Here is a 24,628-nt window from a genome sequence, read left to right as displayed (position 1 = left end):
TCATTGGTGAATGCTGAGCACAGGTGCCACGAACCTCTGCCTTCCTGGTCCACAGTTGCTGGCATTCCGGGGCTCTTTTCTAGGCTTGCTCTCTGGCCTGGGAGCTTGGACTCCAGTGCCTTAGCACCCTTCCTGGGTCTCTACTGTCCCTTCCATGCCAACTTGAGAAATGGTAGAGCACAAGTCCGTGCCTTGAGCACAGGACCCAGGGTCCTCTCGTTCCCCAGGGACTTTGACAGAAGCCATTGACTATAGACCTGTAGAATATTCCAGCCAGGCCTGCCAGTTAAAGAAGGGGCGATAACCAGGGGAAACTAGGCTCCAATTCAAGTAACCTGAGTCTGGGTGCTGCAGGGGCTGGGCTACCCTCTGATTAAGGTCATTTTCTAAATAATTTACATGTGTTGAAGTCATTCTCCATTTCTGTGTTGTTTCACTTCCCCTCCCCCCTCCCCTTTTTTTTGAGACTGAGTTTGGCTCTTGTCGCCCAGGCTGGAGTGCAATGGTGCGATCTCAGCTGACTGCAACCTCTGTCTCCCGGCCAGTGTTCTGCCTCAGCCTCCCGAGTAGCTGGGGTTACAGGCACCTGCCACTACGCCCAGCTAATTTTTTTATTTTTAGTAGAGACGGGTTTTCACCATGTTGGCCAAGCGGGTCTCGAACTCCTGACCTCAGGTGATCCACCCACCTCAGCCTCCCAAAATGCTGGGATGATAGCGTGAGCCACTGCGCCTGGCCTCACTTCCCCTTTTCAAGATGACTGCAGGATGTTTTCCTGTAGATGGGCAATTTTCCTCCTGCCACATAATGTGGGTGGAGCAGACAAGTGTGACGAAACCTGTATCTTGGGGGATGCCTAGCATATTAGGTTTGGGGCATGTAAAGGTTCTGTGAACTGGAATTCATCTATCGGGAAGATGTGTAGTCTTAGAAATGTGTGAGCAGTACTGCCAAAACATACAGGCGGGATGATCACACTGTAGAGGTGAGAATGATTGGGCCTGGACCTGGCCATTTTTCATTTTCTTTCTTTTTTTTTTGAGACAGGGCCTGGCTTTGTCAGCCACCCAGGCAGTGTGATCTTGAGTGGAGTGGTATGATCCCGGCTCATTGCAGTCTCCATCTCCTCGGCTCAAGCGATCCTCCCACCTCAGCCTCCCAAGTAGGAGCTTGGGACCATAGGGTCATTTTTGTATTTTCTCTAGAAATGGGGTTTTGCCATGTTGCCCAGGCTGGTCTCTAGCTCCTGAGCTCAAGTGATCCACCCACCTCGGCCTTCCCAAGTGCTGGGGATTACATGCGTGAGCCACCATGCCTGGCCAGCCTTTTTTTCTGAAGCCTTCCAAGAGCAATTCTGTAAACAGAAGGAAACCCCTTTCCTTTTCAGGTCCAGGAATAATCATGTTTAAGAGCAGAGAGTGAGAGTAATGAATGCTTCCCTTGCCAGTGTGGACTGAGTGGGGTGTTCAGAATGGAGTCTTCAACGAACAATCACTTTAAAAAGTATATTTTGACATTTAAGGAAGCGAAATGCTGAGAATATTATGAGTGCCACCAGAATTGGACAGTGGCCTTTTTAAATGACACAGATTTTCATTGACAGTATGAGAGTTGGTGGCCCTGATGGCTTTCCGTGTTGGGAGACTGAGGATGAACATTAGAGCATGCTGGCTGCTGTGACAGCCTGTCCCTGGAGAAGTCCGGCCCCTTGGATGTCCTGTTTCACTCACCACTGGCCCCCTGGCTAGTGGACAGTGGCGTGAGGGCGCCATCAAAAGCCACCTGCGTCAGACCACACATACCCACCCACAAAGCTTTGTTCTCTCCAGTCTTCCTCCCTCCAGTGGAAAAATCGAACCCCATTCTCTACTCTTTTTCTTCCCGAGTCAGGGGCTTCTAAGGTTTGAGGTCCCAGACTGTGCTTGCCATGTGAAATGCACACTTGGCCCTGCGATAAGCCGGATTTCATGCCCCTGAGTGTCGGCAAGCTTCCTGCAGATACCTCTGGATGTCAGTTTGCAAAGGGGAGGAGGCATGTCATTTGGCTTATTTTTTTTTTAGTGTTTTGCAAAAGCCATTTTAAAGAGAAGTCAAAAGGAAAAAAATGAGCCTGGGCTTAGCAAGTGAGCAGCCGTGGGCAGGTTTGGGATTGTCCGCATTGCTGCGAGGGAGGGAAGGAAGGTGGGGAGCCTCTGTTTATGTGGAGGTCACAGGTGACAGAAGGGGTAAAGGTGAATTATTTTCTTTCGCTTCATGCTGTCACTGACCAGCCCTGGGAGGGGACTGGTGCAGCCTTACACGCTAATTCTTTTTCCTTTCTCTGTCTCTGCAGAAACTTGAAGGGTCAAAGTGCAAAGGGCAGCTTTTGATTTTTGGGGCAACCAACTGGGACTTGATTGGTCGAAAAGAAGTGCCTAAACAGCAAGGTATGAGAATGGTGTCTCAAAGTTCATTGAGAACTTAAGTGCTAGGTGTCCACTGTGGTTCCACTGACCAGCTGATCACCTGCCTGGTAGGTATTTCCTTCATTTACGAATGCATTTTCAGAGAGGCCAAGTGACTTGCCTGAGGCCACACAGCCACGGTGGTGATGGAGCTGGATTTGAACCCTGATCTTAGTTTTTTAAAGGCAGCAATGTGAAATGACTCACTAATTCCGTTAAGATTAATCGGGAAAATACAAGTAGTATCCTCAAATGAACATTGTCACCTTTTCTGTCTTCCTTCTCATGTCACTTGTTTTTGTCAAAATGAAGAGAGATTGGCTCTGTGAGATGGTGTCAGAATGTCCTAGACATTTGTGAAATGTCAGGTGTCAAAATGTCAAACATTGCAGAAGAGTCCACGTTTCTTTGCAAGCTGCCAAATTATTGCAGGAACTGTTTTGACAGAACAGTCTGGAGCAGGGAAAGCAGAGGGGTCCTTACGAACTAACTTTTTGTCTCCTGTTACCTTTGGAAAACTGATGTGTCTTACATTAAGGGAACCAGCCCATCCAGGAGAAGGACGGCTGGCATGTAGCCAACTTTTATGGCTTCTTGATTTCATCTGGAAAGATTCCCAAAGTGCTTTCCAGCATTGCTTTGCCCCTTGAACAAATATTTGCATGCTGGCACATCTTGGCACCTTAAAACAGGTGCGTTGGAGATCACCTGGTTCCATGAAAACAGCTTACAATCAGCAACACCAGTGGGCCCGTTGAGTTAGAAGTGCTGCAGGTAGCAGCAGCGCCTTGTTTGGAAAATGCCCAGTCTTCAGGCCCAAGCCAGGGGGCCCACGTCCACATGGCAGCTGGTGTTCCAGGGAAGCACCTTGTGGTCTGCAGTAATGTAAGCCCGGGTGCTGCTGGCGCCTTGCTGCCCGTCCCGTGCCTGCATTGCATCATTTCTCAAAGCTGCTCTTCAGCTGAGTGGCCCACGGGACACTGAAGGCACAGAAGCCCAGGGAAGGGGCAGTAAATAACCAAAGGAAGCGACAGGCGGGGCCAGGGTTGGAGTCCCACTCTCTGGTTTACTCTGTTGCCTCCTGTGCATGTATGTTGCTGTAGCTCTGGTGAAAACCAGAAGCCTGGATGTCTTGTTCCTTTGCAAGATAGCACAGCAATCCACGCCGTAGCTCTGTGACTAGGACCAGACCCCAGGGATCTGGAGGCCATGGGAATTGACTTCTCAGCCTGACTGCAGTGCCTGGGACTGCTGCAGGGCATTTAATTCGACTTGCCCCCCGACACCCCCATTCCTCTAGCCCTTCCTTGAAGGCCAGATGAAACCCAGCCCTGCTTCTCACTAGCCAATGGCATCCTGGGTGCTGCAGGAAAAGATGCTATGGCAAGTCCAGGAGCATCTGACCACCTGAGATTCCCCTTGGCCAAGCAAGGTCAAGCGTGTGGCACCGCACCCTTCCCTGGTGTCCCCTGGCCTCCTGTGTTGCAGCCCAGGGTCATGATGACACTTGTCAGTCATGCCATCATTGTGTCTTCATGACAGAGAGACTTTGGGTTTTTTTCCCTCCTGATTTTTGTTTAATACAGTTCCTAAATCTTAATTTAGATGCCACTACCTTGGGTTTTCTTAAGTTGTTTTTTTTTTTTTTTTTTTTTTTTTTTGAGACAGAGTTTCGCTTTTTCGCCCAGGCTGGAGTGCAGTGGTGCAGTCTGGGCTCACTGCAGCCTCTGCTTTCTGGATTTAAGCGATTCTTTCACCTCCACGTCCCAAGTAGCTGGGATAACAGGCACCCGCCACCACGCCCAGCTGATTTTTGTGTTTTTAGTAGAGTTGGCCAGGCTGGTCTTGAATTCTTGGCCTTGTGATCCGCCACCTTGGCCTCCCAAAGTGCTGGGATTGTAGGTGTGAGCCACTGCGCCCGGCCGGTTTTTCTTGTTTTAATATAGACCATGAGGCTTTTATTTTTGGTTTGCTTTTTCCCCAGGAAATTGTTGATGTTCCTTTTCCTCCCTTCAGGTGAGGTGTATGCAGGTGTGTTGCTTCAGGTGCTACTCGGGATGAGCTGGCTTTTGACCCCTGAGGCCAGGGGTCTTGCCTGCTTGCCCTCAAACCTGAATGAGGGAGTATGTGGCACCCTCTGCTAGGGGCGGAGGGTGCAGCTCAGACATACTTCACAGATATTTTCCAGGGAGCCAGGTGCTTGATAGAGAAATTGTATCCTTTGGCCGGGCGTGGTGGCTCACACCTATAATCCAGCACTTTGGGAGGCCAAGGCGGGTGGATCATGAGGTCGAGAGATCGAGACCATCCTGGTCAACATGGTGAAATCCCGTCTCTACTAAAAATGCAAAACTTAGCTGGGCATGGTGGCACACTCCTGTAGTCCCAGCTACTCGGGAGGCTGAGGCAGGAGAATTGCTTGAACCCAGGAGGCAGAGGTTGCGGTGAGCCAAAATCAAGCTATTGCACTCCAGCCTGGGTAACAAGAGTGAAGCTCTGTCTCAAAAAAGAAAAATTGTATCCTTTTTATCAGTTCCTCCATTGGATCAGTCTTAGAGACTATTTGGCAGTGGCTAGCATTTCAATATAGTCACCACAGTCCTGGAAATGTTCTTGAGAGTCTCAGCGAAAAAAAGGAAGATTGCTGGGCATGGTGGCTCACGCCTGGAATCTCAGAACTTTGGAAGGCTGAGGCAGGTGGATCATTTGAGATCAGAAGTGAGACCAGCCTAGCCAACGTGGTGAAACCCTCTCTACTAAAAATACAAAAATTAGCCGGGTGTGGTGGCACAAGCCTGTAATCCCAGTTACTTGGGAGGCTGAGAGGAGAGAATCACTTGAATCCAGGAGGCGGAGGTTGCAGTGAACCGAGATCCCACCACTGCACTCCAACCTGGGCGACAGAACAAGACTCTTATCTTTTTTTTTTTTAAAAAAAAAAAAAAAAAAAAAAGGAAATTAAGAAATTAGTGGATGGCTCTGTTCCATCCACTAATAGGGTGCGAAGGGGGTTTTGTGGGGCAGATGCTGTTTCTTTTTTCTCCCATTGAGCACTCACTGCATGGCAGGCATTTGTGAGGGTCCAGGCTGGAGGGAGCCTACAGCTTATGCCCTGGATGGCTTCTCCTGGAGTGGGAGGGCAGGGGGTCTCAGGAGGAGAGCTGTGGTTGGCTGAGTGGGGCTGAGGCAGGGGAGCCCTGGGTGAAGGAGATTTCTCAGTGGAAGTGACCCTGGAGGGCTTCCCAGAGGAGGGGAACTGGTGCTTAACTTGAGCTTTGAGGAACAAGTAGGAGGTGGGAAGGATCTTCTTGTGGAAGGGAACATATGGGTGGGGTCGGGGAGTCATGAAGCAGCTGATGCACTGGATGGCTGAGAAAGGGTCGGGAGGTGGTGGTGGGGGATGCAGTGTGAGCAGGGCTCCTCCTGGAAGGGTCTAATAGACCTGCTGGGAACACTGGAAGATGGGACACTCAGGGTCACCCTTCAGAAAGAGTCTTCTGGCCCAGGGCAGAGGCCAAAGGAGGAGGGCAGGAGAGCCTGGGAAAGGAGGGGCGGGGTGGCAGGGAGTGAGGAGGAGGGGCAGGTTACTGTTGGGGCAATCAAGGTTTCCTGGGTCAGCCTCTTCCTTGGCTGACAGCTATGGGAGGCCAGCACTCCTGCCTCCTGGACAACCTGGAACGGGGTACCAGGCACTTGCAGATAGGAGTGCTTGGTGGCAGAGCACATGGGGCTGAGGCCCTCAAGAGGTGGGGCCCAGAGACAGGGCTGGGGCTGGATGGGTATAAAGGTGGCAGGTGACGCCTGGCCCGTGTGCTCCCACTTCTGCTCCTGGGGCATTGTATGTTTTGGGTCTTCAGAAACATCACAGAGGTTCTAAGTACAAACCCTGTCTTCAAGCAGCCTCCCCACAGGCAGGTCAGGGTGGCACCCAAGGAACACCTGTCCCTGGTCCCCTCAGGAAGTGGCTCCTTGGTGGCCGGTGGCATTTTGGAGGTCACCCCAACCACCCCCCCGGGTGTCTAATCTGCATTCTCATTCTCTCTGCAGCTGCTTACAGAAATCTCGGTCAGAATTTGTGGGGGCCCCACAGGTATGGGTGCCTGGCGGGGGTTCGCGTGCGGACGGTGGTCTCGGGTTCCTGTGCCGCACACAGCCTCCTCATTACCACGGAAGGGAAGCTGTGGAGCTGGGGTGAGTACTGCGCGGGCACTGGGGACCACTGTCCCCAGCCGTCCCCACACAGCACTTTGTTCTCTTGGTCTGGAAAAGAGACTCGCGCCTTCTCTCCAAGGCGCTGGGCTCCTTCGTTTGCAGCCCACGTCTTTTTCCCTAATTCCCAGCATCCCCGTCCCCCCATCTTCCTGACATTTGTTGCCTGTATGTAGCCCCTACTTCCTTGATGCCTTGTCTTGAAGCAGCATTTTCCCGAGTCTTCTGCCCAAAGCTGGATCTTTCTGATACTGAGGTGTGTGCTGTGTTAGGCAGGCTGCCCTTCCAGCAGACGGACGGTTTCCTTCCTCTTTACAGCCTGGTATGACCTTCGACCTCTGTTCTTGCCACTTGTATGCCACTGGCTTTTATAGCTGCCACATGTCATAGGGTGCTGCGTCCCTGCCGCCCTGGCCCTCGTGTCTGAGGTCCGCACAGGGCTGGTCTGCAGACTTGGCAGCTCGCTGTCCAGCTGTCTGTTTCTTAGGGTATTTCCCCACCTGTTCAGTTTCCTTTTTTGGAGTTGTTGGGATTTCTCTTCTGCTTTTCCTCAACTGTGCACTTGGGATGGGTTCCGGTTCTTCCTGTTACCCTCTGTCCATGGCCCTCCCTCTAGCCGGCCATGCCATTCCCGCCTGTGTCCTCTTCCAGATCATTCCAGTCATATGGTATCGGTCAAAGCCCACTTTCTCCCCACCCTTCTGGTCGTTCCCAGACCCTGCCTCCAATGGAGGATGTTGGCATCTGTCCCCACCCTTCGGGCTGGTCCTCTGGCTAGCTTTTGGTCCACATGACTACGCTGTTATTTTGGTCTGTTTGAACCATTTTTTGTGATTTCATGAGCTGCTGTACCAAAGTCCAAATATATTAACATCTGTTGTCTTCCCTGCACTCGGCTAATTTTGTAATTCTGTTGAAAAAAGCTAAAGTGTGTCTGGCCCAAATTTATACTTTTTAGTCTCTTAGTGACATGCTGACTTTGCCACAGGTTTTGTTTTCTCCTGGCTGGCATCGAGGTGGGTCCCTCCCCCCAAGCACCCCTCCTACTTCAGTTCCAACGCCGAGCACAGCCTTTTATATCAGTGTTCCAAACTTAAAATACCTTATTCCTGATCTCTCACTGAGCTTTGCTTGCATGGCAGTTCTAAAAGCATCCTCGTTCTAACCCTGTGGGCAGGGGCAGAGTGCGTCCTGCCATTGAGACGTGGTCCCCAAGCAGGCAGTGCTGTTGGCGGGAACAGGGCTGGAGGTGTCACAAGTCCACTGCTGGGTGCTGTAGAAGGCAGAGGGGCATTGTCTGGTGTGAGTATAGAGTGCCACGGGAGGGTGGCTGATGGCGTTGCTCACGTGGGCTCTCCGTCTGTGGCCTGAGCACCCTGTCCTGCAGCACCTCAGCCCGCTGAGCCCAGGTTGAAACTGCCTTGCGCTTGTTGCTCTGTGTTCACGTGCCTTTCACTGTGAACTTGGGCAGCTCCCTTTGGAAGCTGGTATCAGCCTCTCCTGCCCGAGTGCCAGAGCGTGTCCTTCAGCTGCCATTCCTTAAAGAGGGAGTTGGAGGATGGTGTCCTGTGCCGCAATTCCTCCTGTAGTCAGAGGCCGCTGCTGCAAGCCTTCTCCAGGACAACTGGAGCTCGTCTTAGTGGCTCTACTGTCTGTCTTCATCATGACCTAAGGGTGAAAAGTTCATTGCTGGAGAAGGTTGCAAAACCCCTTGGAATCGCTCTGACTTCTCGGCCCAGTAAGAGCTCTGTAAATTTCCCCAAATGTTAGGTTACATGTGTGGCTCTCTTAGCGGGAGGGAGCTGACAGTGGCCTGTTGAATTTTTGTTTTGGAATTTTTGTTTTGGAACTTGGTAGTCCGTGTTGAAACCTAGAATGAGGCGTAGGGGCTCCCAGCCCTCCTTTTGGCCCACCCAACTTCCACGTCTGTTTTGGAGCTGAATTTGGTTCTGCAGAGGACTCGGGGGCAGGGGTTGGCCCCAGGCCTGCCTTCCCCTAAAATGCACAGGTGCGGGGCCTCGGCTGCGTCTGCAGCAGCTCTGGAGGTAGGGCTGCGTGTGTTGTGTTCAGGGCAGATCTGTGCTTTGCCACCAGGGTTCCTGTCGCTGAGAGTTCTTGAGGGGCAATCCCTTGGGGTGGAATTGGCACTGGTCTGTAAGCACTATTTACAAGGTAGAAAAAGGAAGAGAAATAGTGAGTGGACAGGTGCTCAGTGGATGCCCAGAGCACTGAAGTGATTCAACTCTGGTGAGCCAGGTGTCAAGATGGGCGCTTAACACATCCCAGAGGGTGGGGACGGGGTGGTTGTCTCTCAGACACTCCAAGTGGGAGCCGCGCGTTTCTGTGAATTGTGCCCGTACCTCACTGAGTCGCTCCCATTTCCCTTTGTAGCATGGGTGGTCCCGCTGCTGCCCCAGGGAAGGAGGTTGGGGGAGCTGCAGCAGGCGACATTCCTGTGGGCGGAGGACCGGAGCATTCTTTGCTCTGGATCTTGGCTGTTTGCTGGGAATTTGGAGGATATCTTCGGGAGATGCAGATGGGCGTCATTTGAGAGTGTTTGTACTCGCCTGGTGGTGCCGCCTGGACCATCTTCCCTCCTCTGTACTTCCTCTCATGTGATCTGCAGGTCGAAATGAGAAGGGGCAGCTGGGACACGGCGACACCAAGAGAGTGGAAGCCCCCAGACTGATTGAGGGTCTCAGCCACGAAGTGATTGTGTCTGCAGCATGTGGGCGGAATCACACCTTGGCTTTGACGGGTAAGGAGGGCACTGCTGGGGTCTCTTCTCAGTGTGGCAAGAGGCCAGATAGTCTGTCTTGCGGGTGGGGTTTGGGTGTGTCACCCCTGTGCCTCTTGGTCAGGATCGGAAAGAGGCCCTGAGAATCCACGTGGGGAGTGGCTTCTTGAGGGCACTGGGACCTCCCTGGTGGCCACAGGAGGCCCATCTGGGAGTGGGAGCCGCCGCCCTGGTTGCTCTACACACCCAGTTTCGGATGTGAAGGGGCTCTGCTGCGAAGCGTCTGCACTGCAGCTTTTGGACACTGCCTCACTTGCCTTCTGCCTGGCAAATGAGCTGTTTTTATTATTTTGATGCCTTTGATTCTAAATCTAGTTAAAACATTCAGCATTATCTTCCCTTTTGTGATATTTTTCTTTCCTTCCAGAAACTGGCTCCGTGTTTGCATTTGGGGAGAACAAGATGGGGCAGCTGGGCCTTGGCAACCAGACAGACGCTGTCCCCAGCCCCGCGCAGGTGACCCCTCCTCAGCTTCAGCTCCACGGCCTCTTGTTTCTCTTTACTTGTGTGTTTGATTTTCTGAGGTGGAGTCTCCATTGTTTGAGTTAATTCATCCCTTGTAAAAAGGAGGTCTGGATGTTTAATTACAAGCTGTAGGGTTTTTTTTGTTTTTGTTTATTTATTTATTTTTTTGAGTTTTGCTCTCGTTGCCAAGGCTGGAGTTGGCTTGATCTTGCCTCACTGCAACGTCCGCCTCCTAGGTTCAAGCGATTCTCCAACCTCAGCCTCCCGAGTGGGATTGTAGGCATGTGTCACTACTCCCAGCTAATTCTGTATATTTAGTAGAGGCGGAGTTTTTTCATGATGGTCAGGCTGGCCTCCAACTCCCAACCTCAGGTGACCACCCGCCTCGGCCTCCCGAAGTGCTGAGATTGCAGGCGGGAGCCATCGCTCCCGGCCATGCTATAGTTGTTTAACACTGGCTTAGTTTGTGGTCAGGTTGAAAACCATCCTGAAAACATTTTGTTTCCAAATGGAGAAATCTGTTAGAAATGCCTGGTCGTAAGCCTGTTCTCTTCCAAAGAAATTAGCAGGTAATTGTAGTAACCTGCAAATACTTTGTTTTGAACTTGTGTAAAGTCACTGGCCAAGTGCTTAGAACACAAAGAAGGGATGGGCAATCCTTTTTTTGTTTTCTTCTTCTTCATATTTTGGAGATGGAGTGTTGATTTGTCACCAGGCTGGAGTGCAGTGGCACTATCTCGGCTCACTGCAACATCCCCCTCCCAGGTTGAAGTGATTCTCCTGCCTCAGCCTCCCGATTAGCTGGGTCTGCAGGCAAATGCCACCATGCTCAGCTAATTTTTGTATTTTTTAGTAAAGTCGGGGTTTCACCATGTTGGCCTAGATGGTCTCGATCTCGACCTCATGGTCCACCCACCTTGGCCTCCAGAGTGCTGAGATTGGGATTACAGGCAAGAGCCACCGTGCCTGGGAGATAGGCAGTCTTTTTTTCCAAAGAAACTTGAGTTGGAGGGGTGAGATTTGTACCTTAAAAACAAACTACTGTTAAAGGTAGAAGAAAGCTAAGTGCCTAATTAGTGATGAGGGAGGGGAGGGACTTGTTTTTATTGATCTTAAAGAGACAGTGCTAAGCTTTGAACTCCACTTGGGAAGGTGGGGGGTGTGAAGGTGTTTCTTTATCCATCTTCTAAAGCTTTGTGTCAGCTTTTGCCTTCAGAATTGTCAAGTTTATTAAACTTCCCTTTGTAACCTAGTAATTGTTTCCTACCAACATGCAGCGAGGTAGAGACTTTTTATCAGTCTTTTTTTAAAAAATGAATGTCTCCTGTCTTTTCTTTTCAGATAATGTACAACGGCCAGCCAATTACCAAAATGGCCTGTGGGGCTGAATTCAGTATGATAATGGACTGCAAAGGAAACCTCTATTCCTTTGGGTGCCCTGAATATGGTCAGCTGGGTATGGAAGTACAGTTTTTAAAAGCTCTGTAATCTGTGTATATTCAGAACCAGAGATCAGTGTGGGGCTGCACACACGTGTTGAAATGTGGGTAATTGATCTCAGATAATAGCCTTTGTCCATTAAGTGGATCTCACATCCACTGGAACAGTGCATCCTCATTGACAGGATTATGGAGTATTACAATGCTGCCTCAATGGAAAAGCCGGGACTGGAATCCGACAAAAGATTCTCTTTTTTTCTGATTTGGGAATTCATTTATATAAAGGAATTTCAAAATTAAAAAAAAAATCAAACCACCTTCATTCAATTTCACATTTAAAGATTATGCCTCTATTGAAAATGAGAAAATTATACAAGCTTAAGGTTGTTCTGGAAACCCTGGCCTGGGCGATTATTTCAGGTTCCCACGTGAGGAGCCCCGGTGGACCCCCTCCTCCGGCGTCATCCCCAGCCAGAACCTAGTTGTGCAGAAACCTGTTTCCTTCTATCTCATTGGTAGAAAAGGAGAATTCAGGCAGCAGTTCCCAGTCAGTGGGGGGAGTGTCTTCCGACTCGATGGTCCCATCCGATTCTCCTCCCCTCTGCCCCCCCCCTCCCCCGCCGCCAAGTAGGGTTCCCTGCTGCGGCTCCGCCTCCAGCCCCTGGGGGAGGCTTCTCCGAAGCGTGGCACGGGTGCCCTCTGCTGGCCGCGCGCGCTCCTGCAGCCGCAGGGTTTGGCAGATGGAAAAGGTAAAAATAGCGCCGAGCCCGCTGGCCTTAGCCTCAGGGAACAGTGACTTTGTGAAACTAAATATACCTCAAGTCAGAAGTGAATAAGAGAGAACAGCCCCTTATGCACATTTTGCTTTGGTTGCCGGGGCGGAGCCCGAGACAGTTGGAGAGTGTTTCCATGGCCACGGCCCTGCTGTGGGGCCCAGCAGCGTCCCCTTCCTGCCACGTGCGTGCTCCTGCGGCCTCAGCCTCCCCTCTGCACCCTGGCAAGTCGATTTTCCATCAGGAAGCGTGACATGCTGGTTGTGATAAAAATGGCTCCCTTTCATGGAGCAGTGACAAGTGTGCCAGGCACCGTGTAAGCACTTTGTACAAACTCTCAGGTGCTCTGTTACACTCACTTGCGGGTAGTTTGGGAATCGGTCTGATTTGTAACTACAGAATCACTTATTCTCAGCCTATAACTTGCTTGAAGGCAGGTTTTCAGTTTTGTCGGAATCCAAGTAGATCTTTTAGAAGGAGAACCTAATCTGACCCTGGCAGGGTCTCACCCGCACACGATCTGGCTTCATGCTCCCATTTTTGCAGTGCACTTACTGGGCCAGGGCAACACCAAGATAAGGGAGCCGGAGCGTCGCTCTGGAGTGCAGCAGCTCGATCTTTGTTCACTGCAACTTTCGCTTCCCGGGTTCCAGCGATTCTCCTGCTTCTGACTTCTGAGTAGCTGGGACTACAGGCGCCCGCCACTTCACCCAGCTAATTTTTTGTATTTTTAGTAAAGCTGGGGTTTCACCAAGTTGACCAGGATGGTCTCAAACTCTTGACCTCAAGTGATCCACTGCCTTGGCCTCCCAAAGTGCTGGGATTACAGGCATGAGCCACTGCACCAGCCAACAAGCCCAGTAATGTTATTGTGCATGTTTTAGCTGTGATTCCAGGGTACAGCTGCTGCTTGGTAACCTGGGGGATTGCTTCCAGTACCCCCTATAGATACCAAGAGCTGGAGATGCTCTAGTGTCTATAAAGTGGCATAGTATCTGCATGTGACCTGTATACTTAAAATCATCTCTAGATGACTTCAGTACCTAACATGATGTAAATGTCATGTAAGTAGTTCCACTGTACGGTCTTAATATCTTTTATTGTTCCCACCTTCCCCCAGACATTTTTGGACTACAGGTGGTTGAACCCGTGGCCATGGAGGTTGACTGTATTTAAATAGCACACTGCTTAAACACACACATACCTGTAAGGGCTGAGGTACACACAAGCATGCTGTCTGGAGGGGGATTAGCCACAAGCCGGGGGCTAGTTTACAAACTGTAGTATGACAGTTTTTTTGTTTGTTAGTTTCAGACAGTCTTGCTCTGTTGCCCAGCCTGGAGTGCAATGGCACAATCTCTGCTCACTGCAACCTCCACCTCCCAGGTTCAAGCGATTCTCCTGCCTCAGCCTCCCTAGTCGCTGGGACTATAGGCATCCGCCATCAAACCTGGCTAATTTTTTTTTGTTTTTTTAAAGTAGAGATGGGGTTTCACTACGTTGGCCAGGCTGGTCTCTGATTCCTAACCTCAGGTGATCCTCCTGCCTCAGCCCCTCAATGTGCTGGGATTAACAGATGTGGGCTCCTACTGCACCCGGCCAAACCGATGACGACAGTGTGGGAATAGGAGCAGTTTAAAACCACAGACTACGTAGCAGCCCTGTACTGCAGGTGGCTGCAGGGGCATGGATGGTCTGGCGTCTTCTCAGGACTGGAGCAGCCTGGCTCCTGGTGTGTGGTATGCTGAGCTGGGTCCTTGCGAACCAGTCCCTGGGTCATTTGGAGTATAGGAATTGCAGGATTAGCCACGCATAACCATATGTGTAGGTTACTGGTAATTCATGAAAGCAGAGGTCTTGGGATTGTGTGTGGAGCTTTCTGTTCATTCCTGGCCCATCTGGGGGTTCCTTGTGGTTCCTCGAGTGGAGTAGAGATCTTACTTGATAGACCAGTCCTTGATCCGCAGCTTCAGCCTCTTTGCAACTCACAGTAAGAAATAAATTTTCTGTTGCAACCCAGTTTAAATGTATAATACCATACCTAGAATTGTTGGAATATGGTGGGATTATGATGTGTGTTCTTTGTCATTCTTTTCTATTCATTTTAAAAAAAATAACTGGTCTCAGCTCACAAAATTGATTTCATTGACCCACTCATCGTGCTGTGCCTCAGATTGGAAAACGTTGCCTTTGTTGACCAACGTGTCCTGGTGAGGCCCAGAAGGGCCAGATTGGGACGATGCTCGGGGCTTACTGCAGACTCGATGTGAGCACACTGATCCGCTGCTGCTGATGGCTGGCCCTGTGGTCTCTACAGGACACAACTCAGATGGGAAGTTCATCGCCCGGGCACAGCGGATAGAGTACGACTGTGAGCTTGTCCCCCGGCGAGTGGCCATCTTCATCGAGAAGACGAAAGATGGACAGATTCTTCCTGTACCAAATGTGGTGGTACGAGATGTGGCCTGTGGTGCCAACCACACGGTGAGGCTTGTGCTTTTCTCACTTCCTGAGAGGCGCACTGGGAGATGGGGCGGGGCGGGGGGGGGTGCATGTTTTCCGGTTTCCTGACACCTGGCTTTGGCTAGGAACTGAGCCCAGGTAGACATCTGTTTGCTTCTTCAAAAGGGCTTTGCATCCTGGCCAAAGGGTCCTTGGACCCAGTGCAGGGTTCCTTTTCACTGCCTCCTAGGTTAACTTTTCTGTGATTTAAATAGACACATCTTGGCCGGACACAGTGGCTCACACCTGTAATCCCAGCACTTTGGGAGGCCGAGGCGGGTGGATCACGAGTTCAAGAGATTGAGACCATCCTGGTCAACATGGTGAAACCCCGTCTCTACTAAAAATGCAAAAAATTAGCTGGGCATGGTGGCGCGTGCCTGTAATTCCAGCTACTCAGGAGGCTGAGGCAGGAGAATTGCCTGAACCCAGGAGGTGGAGGTTGCAGTGAGCCGAGATCTCGCCATTGCACTCCAGCCTGGGTAACAAGAGCGAAACTCCATCTCAAAAAAAAAATAAATAAATAAGTAGACACATCTTAAGCACATAGATGTTTTGCTTCCCTCACCCCCATCTTAAGGTAAGCAATTTCTGCTTTTGGCTTTTGTCTTACATAATCACAGACATCTTCTCAGGCCAATAGATGGCACCCCCCCATACTGGGGATTGGAGTCGTTTTAAATCATTAGGTTTTTTCTTTAAAGGTCGCTTTAGATAAACTGCAGTGCAATCTTTTAATCTTAATGGCCTTCCTGTGGTTCTTCTGTCTGAGAATGCCTGGAAATCTCTTGGTTCTATTCTTTGTTGAAAGAGCCTGGGTCCTCCCCACTGAGTGGTCTCAGCCTACCACATCCTTCCCTTGGAATCTTCTCTATGAAGAATACACAGTGAATTGGGCCAGCTAGGATTGGAGTAGATTTCAGTTTCTGCAAGTCTGAAAACCGTGATTTGTTTTGTCGAATGGAGTCGGGGAAATCAAGTTGGCTCTTGTTTAGGGCTTCATTTGTGAAGCTTTTTAGTAAGTTGTAGATTCACATGATTTAGACACAGAACATCAAAGAACTTAATTGGCTTGTCAGAAGGTGGGAAAACAAGACTAAAGATGTATCCTCTTTTTGAGACAGAGTCTTGCTCTGTTGCCCAGGCTGGAGTGCAGTGGCTTTGTCTCAAATCACTGCAACCTGCGTTTCCTGGATTGAAGTGATTCTCCTGCCTCAGCCTCCTGAGTAGCTTGGATTACAGGTGGTGCACCACCATTCCCTGCTAATTTTTGTATTTTTAGTAGAGACAGGGTTTCGCCGTATTGGCCAGGCTGGTCTCAAATTCCTGACCTTGTGATTCTCCTGCCTTTGCCTCCCAAAGTACTGGGATTACAGGCGTGAGCCACCATGCCCAGCTGAAGATGTATCTTAACACTTGAAGTGTCTTTGAGTTCATTTTATCAGTGACCAGGTACAGGTTACCTCTATGTACCTGTGGGCAAGGGAAGTCTAAAGAAAAGTCCAGGCTGGGTGCAGTGGTTCACATTTGTAATCTCAGCATTTTGGGAGGCCAAGGTGGGCGCATCACTTGAGACCAGCCTGGGCAACATGGTGAGAGCCCCATCTCTACAAAAACCCAAAAATTAGCGGGGCATGGTGGTGTACACCTGTAGTCCCAGCTACTTGGGAGGCTGAGGTGGGAGAATCACTTGAGCCCAGGAGGTGGAGGTTGTGGTGAGTTGAGATCATGCCGTTGCATTTCAGCCTGGGAGACAGCACAAGACCTGTCTCAAGGGAAAAAAATAAAAAGAAAAATCCAGGACAGGTAGGCATAGGCCTTTTCTCCTCTGTTCTTTCTGCAGTTGAATCTCTGTTTTCATAGGAATCAAGTGCCTTGCCCTACCATCTGTAGTCATAGCTTGTGATTAAGGAAAGGGTTAAGACTTGTAACCTAAAAAAACAGAACAAAAAAGAATTGGAAAATGGAGTTCCTGGCAGAGAAAATAGCAAATGGGGCTCATTGAATGCACGCCATTTTGCTATGCCTGCTCCTGTTGCCTCCTTCCCACTGCTGGAGGTGGGAGGTAGAGGATCTTTCTGCTGGAGGCAGGCAGAGGATATTTCTTTGGTTTTTAGAGACAGGGTTTCACCATGTTGGTCAAGCTGGTCTCAACTCCTGACCTCAAGTGATCTACCAGCCTTGGCCTCCCAAAGTGTTGGGATTACAGATGTGAGCTACCGCACCCTGCTGGTAGAGGATCTTGAATGTAGCTGCCCCTTTGCCCTTAGCATTTGCACCAGGTTGTCTGGGCAGAAATGATGACCCCTCTTGTTGCCTGTTGGAAGCCTGTTTGTTCCAACCCTGTGTTTTCTTTCCTGGCAGCTGGTCTTGGACTCCCAGAAGCGAGTCTTCTCCTGGGGCTTCGGTGGCTATGGCCGGCTGGGCCACGCAGAACAGAAGGATGAGATGGTTCCCCGCCTGGTGAAGCTGTTTGACTTCCCTGGGCGCGGGGCATCCCAGATCTACGCTGGTTACACCTGCTCCTTTGCCGTCAGTGAAGTGGGTTAGTGATTTCTTCCCCCTGGCTTATCGGTGCTCTAGTGGGGAACTGTGTAGCCATTGTCCTGTTCCAAGGCCACGAACTCCAATTCCCTTTACTTACCTTTCAGTGTTCTTTATTTTTTTGAGACAGGAGCTCGCTGTGTTATCCAGGCTGGTCTTGAACTCCTGCGCTCAAGCAATCCCACCACTTTAGCGTCCTGAGTAGCTAGGGCTGCACGGGCACACCACCATGCCTGACTCCAGTTTTGTTTTGTTTCTTTTTTGTTTTTCTTGGAGATAGTTTCCACTCTGTTGCCCAGGCTGGAATGCAATGGCGTGATCTTGGCTCATCACAACCTCCGCCTCCTGGGTTCAAGCGATTCTCCTGTCTCAGACTCCTGAGTAGCTGGGATTACAGGCATACGCCACCACGCCCAGCTAATTTTTATATTTTTAGTAGAGACAGGGTTTCACCATATTGGCCAGGCTGGTCTTGAACTCCTGACCTCAGGTGATCCACCCACCTTGGCCTCCCAAAGTGCTGGGATTATAGGCGTGAGCCACCGCGCCCAGCCCAGTTATCTTTTAGACAGAACACTTGTTTGCCTGTCCTCTTTTCACCCTGATAATGTTGAAGATGAGACTCGGCTCTTGATATCTGGTCATGGTGGGAACATGTCTTGTCTTCCCTCAGGTGGTCTGTTTTTCTGGGGGGCCACCAACACCTCCCGTGAATCTACCATGTACCCGAAAGCAGTGCAGGACCTCTGCGGCTGGAGAATCCGGAGCCTGGCTTGTGGGTAGGTGGCAGCATCTCCTTTGGGTGTATGGGGTCTCTTCCTTTCTTGGGGGTGTTGGACACACCCACAGGTTGTCCCTCCCTGATGGGGCTCTGTTTCTGCTGCCTTTTGGGGTGTCCTCAGGAGGCCACCTCACACACTGAATCCCAGAGTCCGGGGCACAGGTCGGGAGAGGGCCTGTTTGCAGCTAGAACAGATGGCTGTTCCCTGTCTTCGTGGGAAGAAAGTCATTTGACGGTCTCTGTGCAAAGAAATACACAGAGCAGAGCTTGGTGTAAGCCTACGTTGCAGGTTGACAATGGCACGTAGCTGGAAAGGTAGTAGGACTTGAGTTGCTCTGACATTGGGAAGAAGACATTGTCCTGACAGCAGTGGTTCTTAGTGCATTTAAGGACACCTGTTGAGTTATCTAGCAATTCTTGGTGATTCATCAGCTGGCAGGTGTGGGTGGAACAGTAAGAGGGGGCTGGGCCCCTTGGCTTTAATCTGTTGAATCCTCTAGCCCTGCCTAAATTTACTATGCATGAAGGCTGCTCCCTCCGGAATGGGCTTTCACTCCATCCTGATTCGCTCTCCTCTTCCCAAAGCCACCTCCCACTGAAAGAGCCCTAGGACCTGGGGCCGGGTGCACAGCAAGGTCCCCTGCCTTTGGCCCCTGGCCCTAAAAGGCCTTGTTTCAATGAAGCGTTGTGGCCTGCGTGGGACAATCTTAGGGTTCAGGAGGAGCCTGTTGCCCCTGTTGTTGTGTTTGCTGCTTGGCATGAGTACTCCACGGGACAAGTGGCAGCTCACACCCATGCCCTTGAGCTGTAGCTGGGTGGGTCCAGGGCTGGGGCTGCTGGCCCCAGGGTGACAGCCCACCTCTTTGCAGGAAGAGCAGCATCATTGTGGCTGCCGACGAGAGCACCATCAGCTGGGGCCCTTCGCCAACATTCGGGGAACTGGTAAGCTGTCACCTTCCAGGGTCGAGGGAACTGGAGCCAGTCAGGGTGGCTCTTGGCCTTCCAGGTTCTCTCCACCTGTCTCCTAAAACACTTGGGAGAAAAACGTATGGGATTCTCCCTTATTGTATTAAAGTCTGCAACATGATTGAGTCCCAGAGTTTTCAGGGACAGTGCTGTGCCAGTCAGATCATGATGAGTCATCGCTGCACGTTTGTAAACTCTGAAAATTGGGACTTTTCAGATCTAGTTTCCTCTTGCATTTTGTAAACAACCGTTGAGATACGGTACGAAAGGGGCCTGTTTGTTCCCTTTCCCCAGGGGGGCTTAAGTCAGTGGGAAGCTTCCAGTTGTGGGTGATTTTGTGTCTCTGTTGTTAATATCAGTTACTTGAGTGATGAGATTAGAACCCATGGTCTTCCCCAAACAAACAGCTTTCATTCTTAGGTCCTGCTACTAGGTGGGGTTTTTTCTCGGGGGGAGATGGATTTTGCTCTGTTACCCAGGCTGGAGTACAGTGGCATGATTTTGGCTTACTGCATCCTCCGCCTCCCGGGTTCAAACAATGCTCAGTTCTCCTGCCTCAGCCTCCTGAGTAGCTGGGATTACTGGCACCCACCACCACGCCCAGCTAAGTTTTGTATTTTCCGTAGAGACGGAGTTTTGTCATGTTGGTCAGGCTGGTCTCAAACTCCTGACCTCAGGTGATCAACCTGCCTCCACCTCCCAAAGTGCTGGGATGACAGGTGTAGCCACCACACCTGGCTAAGGTGAGTCTTTGAGTTTTTGTTAGGAGGACTAGCTTGGCTGTGGAGTACGTCCTGGCAGTCTGCCTGCACTAGTCACTGTTTGAGTCTCTGCTTAATTCTTGGGGGTCGTAGTTTTAGTCCCTTATTTCTTGTTAGAAACGCAGTCTCTCTCCCTCTCCTGTCCTCCTGTGGTTGCAAGCTGACCTGGTTGATGGAGAGGAGGGGGAAGGAAGGGCGTTCCTGGAGCTGTGGCTGGGATGGATGGTGAACGCACCTTTTTCTCAGAGCTCTGCACACCCTTGCAGTCTGGCTCAGATGCGCTGGTGGCCCGATTTAAAACATTGACAGAAAGAGAGAGGACCTGGCCCAGTTTCTACAGATTGTTCTTAGTGAAGGACAGATATTTTCTGGGGCCTATCAGAAATAGACTTTGACCTTCTAAACAGAAGTTTTGAAACTAAGAGGGGAGCAAGGTTGACTTTTTGGGGAGCTTCTCAAGGGTGAGAACATGGCCTGGCACCTGGGAGGGAAGGCACGAGGTGGGGACTGGCGGGAGACAAGCCAGGGACACATGGGCAGGCCTGGGCGGGGGAGGGAGGGTCTGCCTCTCCCGCCCTGAGGGACCCTCTGTTTCAGCTGAGCCAGGGCCCTCAGCCTTTCAATCACCCAGCTCCACACCTTTGCACACGACTCCCCCTTAGCTGCACCAGTTCGTCCAGTTTCCTTCTGTCTCTGGGAGTGAAACTGGTTCCTTGGTGCCATTGCTAACAAATCATCTCCCTTTCATGCTTAAAGCCCTTTCCTGTTATTTTGGATGGTGATTATTCTGCCCTTTGGGCAGTGGAGGCATCAGGGGCCCGTGGTCAGCCCGTGTTCTTGGTGACTTTGGTCCCGAAGGGCCGCAGTTACCGTTCTTCCTGTCACCAATGCTATACTCAGAAGGGACCTGTGTGAACAGAAGTCCCACAGGCTAGAGCTGAGCACCTTTGTCTTCCTCAGGTTAAGCACTAGTCACCTGCTGGGGCAGCTTTCATGGATAAACTTGGATGACTCCACTTGGCCCTTGTGTCCAAGGGTGGCCGGGCTTAGCCACGGGCATCACCACTGGCTCCTGGTTAGTGGGGGCCGGGAAACGTTGCCGTGATCCCCACCGTGGCGTGAGCCATGTTGGTCCCCGATTGCCAATGTCTTGTTTGCTTCGCCAGGGCTATGGGGACCACAAACCCAAGTCTTCCACTGCAGCCCAGGAGGTGAAGACTCTGGACGGCATTTTCTCAGAGCAGGTGAGCGGGGGCGGCCGTGTCCGCAAGGGGACGTGTCCGCACACAGCGGTGCCTCACTCCCCGCTTCTGGCCAGCGCAGTCTGTTTGTTGTCTTGTTTCACATCTCCTTAGCTGACTTTGCTGGCGCCTTAGGCTAGGATTTGCTGAGGGTAACAGTCATCAGCAGGAGTGAGTGCAGAGGGTCACTGGCCAGTCTGGGTGGATGTCCTCACCCTTGATGACAGGTGCCACCCACTGGCCACAGCAGCTCCACTCTTGGGCGAGTATGTGATTTGCGTCTCCATCCTGCTCGAGACTTGGATCTGCTGGGTTGGAAGCAGGTCCACAAGTCCTCTGAGTGGAGGCTGCATGCCTGCAGGAGACAGATGTGGGGCAAGGCCCCTGTGACTCAGCCTGTCTGCCAAGACACAGAGAGGTGTCGTGTCCCTCACCCAGGCGGGACTGTGAGCCAGAGAGGAGGATGGAAATAGACCTGAAGCCACCTGTCCCTGCTGACGAGAGGTGGCCCGGTGGGCTTCCTTCCAGCTGGGTCTCCCAGGGCAGCCTGCAAGGCTCTGATCGGTGGAGCATTGGTGATGATCCCCTGGGAACTAGCTCTCTGAAGCAGAGGGGTTTTTGCAGTTTTGAAGGGTCCGTTTCCCCCATGCTGACCCGCTGTGGCAGCCCAATTTCCAGGATCTCAACACACTAATTAGCCCAGGGGTCGCATGCACACCCAACACGGATTTGTCCCCCCAGGTCGCCATGGGCTACTCACACTCCCTGGTGATAGCAAGAGATGAAAGTGAGGCCGAGAAAGAGAAGATCAAGAAACTGCCAGAATACAATCCCCGAACCCTCTGATGCTCCCGGAGCCTCCTCCAACTCCACACCTCTCGCGGCAGCTGTCATTTCCATGTGCACTGGGACGTGAAGTCAGACGAGGAATTTAAAAAAGCAAAAGTTGACCGAAGGTGCGTTTTTGTTCAGACTCCCTGAGGTTCCGTTTCCCAAGTGATCCAACGTTAACGACCTTTTTTTCTGTATGCTTTCCAAAGTACGTTTTTTCCCCTTAATGTCGCATTAAAGTACTTGCTCATAGTTGACTTACCATTCCTACAAAAGAGGCAGAAACTTTGAGCAATCTAGGTTTTTTCAAGTTTTTTCTTTGTTCCTCTCCTGAATACACTCCCCAAAACACCCCTTTCCAGTTACAATTAGCATCGTGATTCAAGCGGATGCTACATGGAAGATGAATCGTCATTTACTCAGAAAAAATGTCCCTTTCAGGAACCGGCAGCAGCTGGGCAAAGTCAGTCCCTGCCGGCCGCCTCCATCAAAATCGTGCTTGTGTGCTTCGGGAGCGTCCAGGCCACTCCTTGCCTGCTTTTCCTTGCAAATTGGCCTAGGCCGGTGTGGGTTCAGTTTCTCCCCTTGGCTGCCTGTATGCCCACAGCCTTCTGGCTGCGACATTATAGAATCTGCCATGTCCCCCCCGGTGGGGGATTGGAGGTCTGTGTTTAGCCATTTATATCTACATTAGCTGTTAAAGACATCCATATGAAAATCAGGTGATGGTAGAACCATGGGGACTTGGGGTGGGCAGAGGTGGGAACATTTGTATCAGCTGAGTCGGCTCCGTGGCTCCCAATGGAGTCAGGACTGAGCCTTGTCATGCGCACTTGCCAATTAGGGATTGATCAGCCAGCAGTCAAGTGCATTCTCCCTTCCTTGCAAGAAGGATCAGCCCTTTCCGTACCAGCCTGGATCACCCCTGTGCTTCGGTGTCCTTGTCTCCCCGCCTGGATCCTGCCTCGCACGGCCGCCCTGTTGCTGAGACTCGGGTACCGTGCTGCCGACCCAGCGCCCTTTAGTCACGTTCGCTTGGCTCTGGTACCAAATAGTTGGGATTACCGAAGAGTCCCCTTCCTTGCGTGTCAGCACAGATGCTGTGACTGCCACCCTCATCCCCATCAAGTGCCCGTGCCCGAGCTCGCCACCATGTACGCTGCGCTGAGTGAGTTACGAGGTGCCTTTCCCGGAACCCTCCTCTCGCCTGGACCCAAGAGAGGCGACAGCTCTGGCTGGGGCTCTTGGTTTCCGGAGGGTCTGGACTGGTTTGGGTGCTTTAAAATAGATGTTAGTTCAGTGGTGCTTGTCGGGGAGATGGGAGTAGAACTTCAGTGTAAGACTTGGGTGGATGGGAAAGTTAAAGATTGGTCTCAAGTTTTTTTGCTTTTGCTATTGTTACCACTTGTCACTGTCTCCATGTTAAAATGCCAAAAATGATCTAGTTGCTTTTTTCCTATTTTCTACCCCAGTCGCTTCTTACCATGACTCCTGCCCTCGGAGGGCACGTAGCAGTGTCTGTCCCGCCAGCCCCCAAGGCCCTGTGGGAGGAGGCTGGCCCGCATCTAAGACTTAGCCTGACGCCGCACGTATCTCTTGTTCTGTGTTCAATAGTAGTCCAGGGGAGAAGCTTCTGCCACTTCAGAGCTTTGCTAAAGTAACCCAGTTTGTCCAAATCACCCCAAAACCACCATCTCTGACTCCAGCTTCCACGCGACAGCCTGATCCATTTCCCTGGATAGGTCTCTTTCCTGGAACGCAGCCCAGGCACCTGTGCTCCTGGCTCCTTTGAGGTCTCTCCTTTGAGTCGTGGGCACGGAGAGGGTTAAGGAAGCAGCACCTGAGGTCCCAGCCTTGGCAGGAGCTGCCCTGGGCAGAGCGGGGCTTAGCTTTCCCGGTGGCCTCATGTCAGTCCAGCAGCCAGCCTCTTCTAGAGCCCTAGCTGGGGCCTGGAGCAGGAAAGGGACCTTCGAAGTGAAGACTGCCTTGTCCGCACCTCCTTTCGGCCTAGATTGAAACATGAACTTCCTCATGGATTAAATCCTTTAAAACAAGGAGTTGAGGGGAAGGGCATCGTGCACTCCTAGAGAAAGGTACACAGTTGCCCAGCTGGGATCGGACTTGGCACTGACCCCAAGGGCATCTGACTGGTCTTCCATCTCAGGAACAAGAATTTGAAAGAGGCTTAGTGTGAAGGGGAACCAAGAGGAGGTTGTGATTCGGTCGAAGGTGCCTGGTTTAGTGCTGTAATTGTCTTATTTTTTTTTATATATATATTTCTTGGAGTAAACATTTTAAATAAACGACATCATTGTCTATTGTCTTGGCTTCTGCGTTTTTTCTGAACTCCTTACACATGTACCTCCTGAGCCGTGGCACCCACAGGAGGTGGTGTCAGGAGACGGGTGGCTCAAATCCACCCTGTGAAATGCTGGGGGAGGCGGTCAGTTGTCCAGTTCAGAAGCGGAATTTTTCATATTCGCACTGGAACTGAGAGGAAGTCAGTCACGGAAGGCATCCGGAACTGACTGCATGTACTGTGCACACATTGATATACATGCAGCGGCTCCCCAGACCAGCAGCAGGCCCTGTGCTCAGTCCCCCGGCCAGGGATTCAGGCCAGGGCTGCTCCTTGCAGGCAGTGTGGTCAACTGCCCAGTAGAGGGCACCAGGAGGCTGGACCGATGTTCAGAGGCCACGGACGCCCTCCCTTCTCCAGGCAGGACTGGCAGGCATTCGCTTCTAGGCTGCTGCTGAGTCTACACCAGGCAGAGTCCTAGACAGGACCCTCACACAGGACGTCAGCTCCTTCAGCCACTGCTGCGGGCAGCGTCCCGGCTGACACACACTGGCTGTCATGGCTTGAGCATGCTGC

At 51.4% G+C, this 24,628-nt stretch overlaps 1 protein-coding gene across 3 annotated transcripts in view; it reads left to right on the top strand.

Annotated features, from left to right (window-relative positions):
* RCC2 (regulator of chromosome condensation 2) overlaps positions 1-24,073 on the top strand; it is a 31,689-nt gene extending 7,616 nt beyond the window's left edge. For all 3 annotated transcript variants that reach the window (XM_035307919.3, XM_078332975.1, XM_035307921.3), the window contains 11 exons: positions 2,333-2,426; positions 6,492-6,635; positions 9,280-9,411; positions 9,818-9,906; positions 11,257-11,371; positions 14,445-14,611; positions 16,994-17,174; positions 17,847-17,952; positions 18,824-18,896; positions 20,848-20,925; positions 21,664-24,073. In XM_035307919.3, coding sequence (XP_035163810.1) covers positions 2,333-2,426; positions 6,492-6,635; positions 9,280-9,411; positions 9,818-9,906; positions 11,257-11,371; positions 14,445-14,611; positions 16,994-17,174; positions 17,847-17,952; positions 18,824-18,896; positions 20,848-20,925; positions 21,664-21,768 — 1,284 coding nt within the window. In that variant the 3' untranslated portion in view covers positions 21,769-24,073. The remainder of the gene's footprint in view (positions 1-2,332; positions 2,427-6,491; positions 6,636-9,279; positions 9,412-9,817; positions 9,907-11,256; positions 11,372-14,444; positions 14,612-16,993; positions 17,175-17,846; positions 17,953-18,823; positions 18,897-20,847; positions 20,926-21,663) is intronic.
* The last annotated feature ends 555 nt before the right edge of the window (positions 24,074-24,628 follow it).

The sequence above is a fragment of the Callithrix jacchus genome, chromosome 7 (genome assembly GCF_049354715.1).
Source record: "Callithrix jacchus isolate 240 chromosome 7, calJac240_pri, whole genome shotgun sequence".
NCBI classification, from domain to species: Eukaryota; Metazoa; Chordata; class Mammalia; order Primates; family Cebidae; genus Callithrix; species Callithrix jacchus.
The sequence above is the reverse complement of the archived record's forward strand: the minus strand, read 5'-3'. Positions and strand labels throughout refer to the sequence as shown.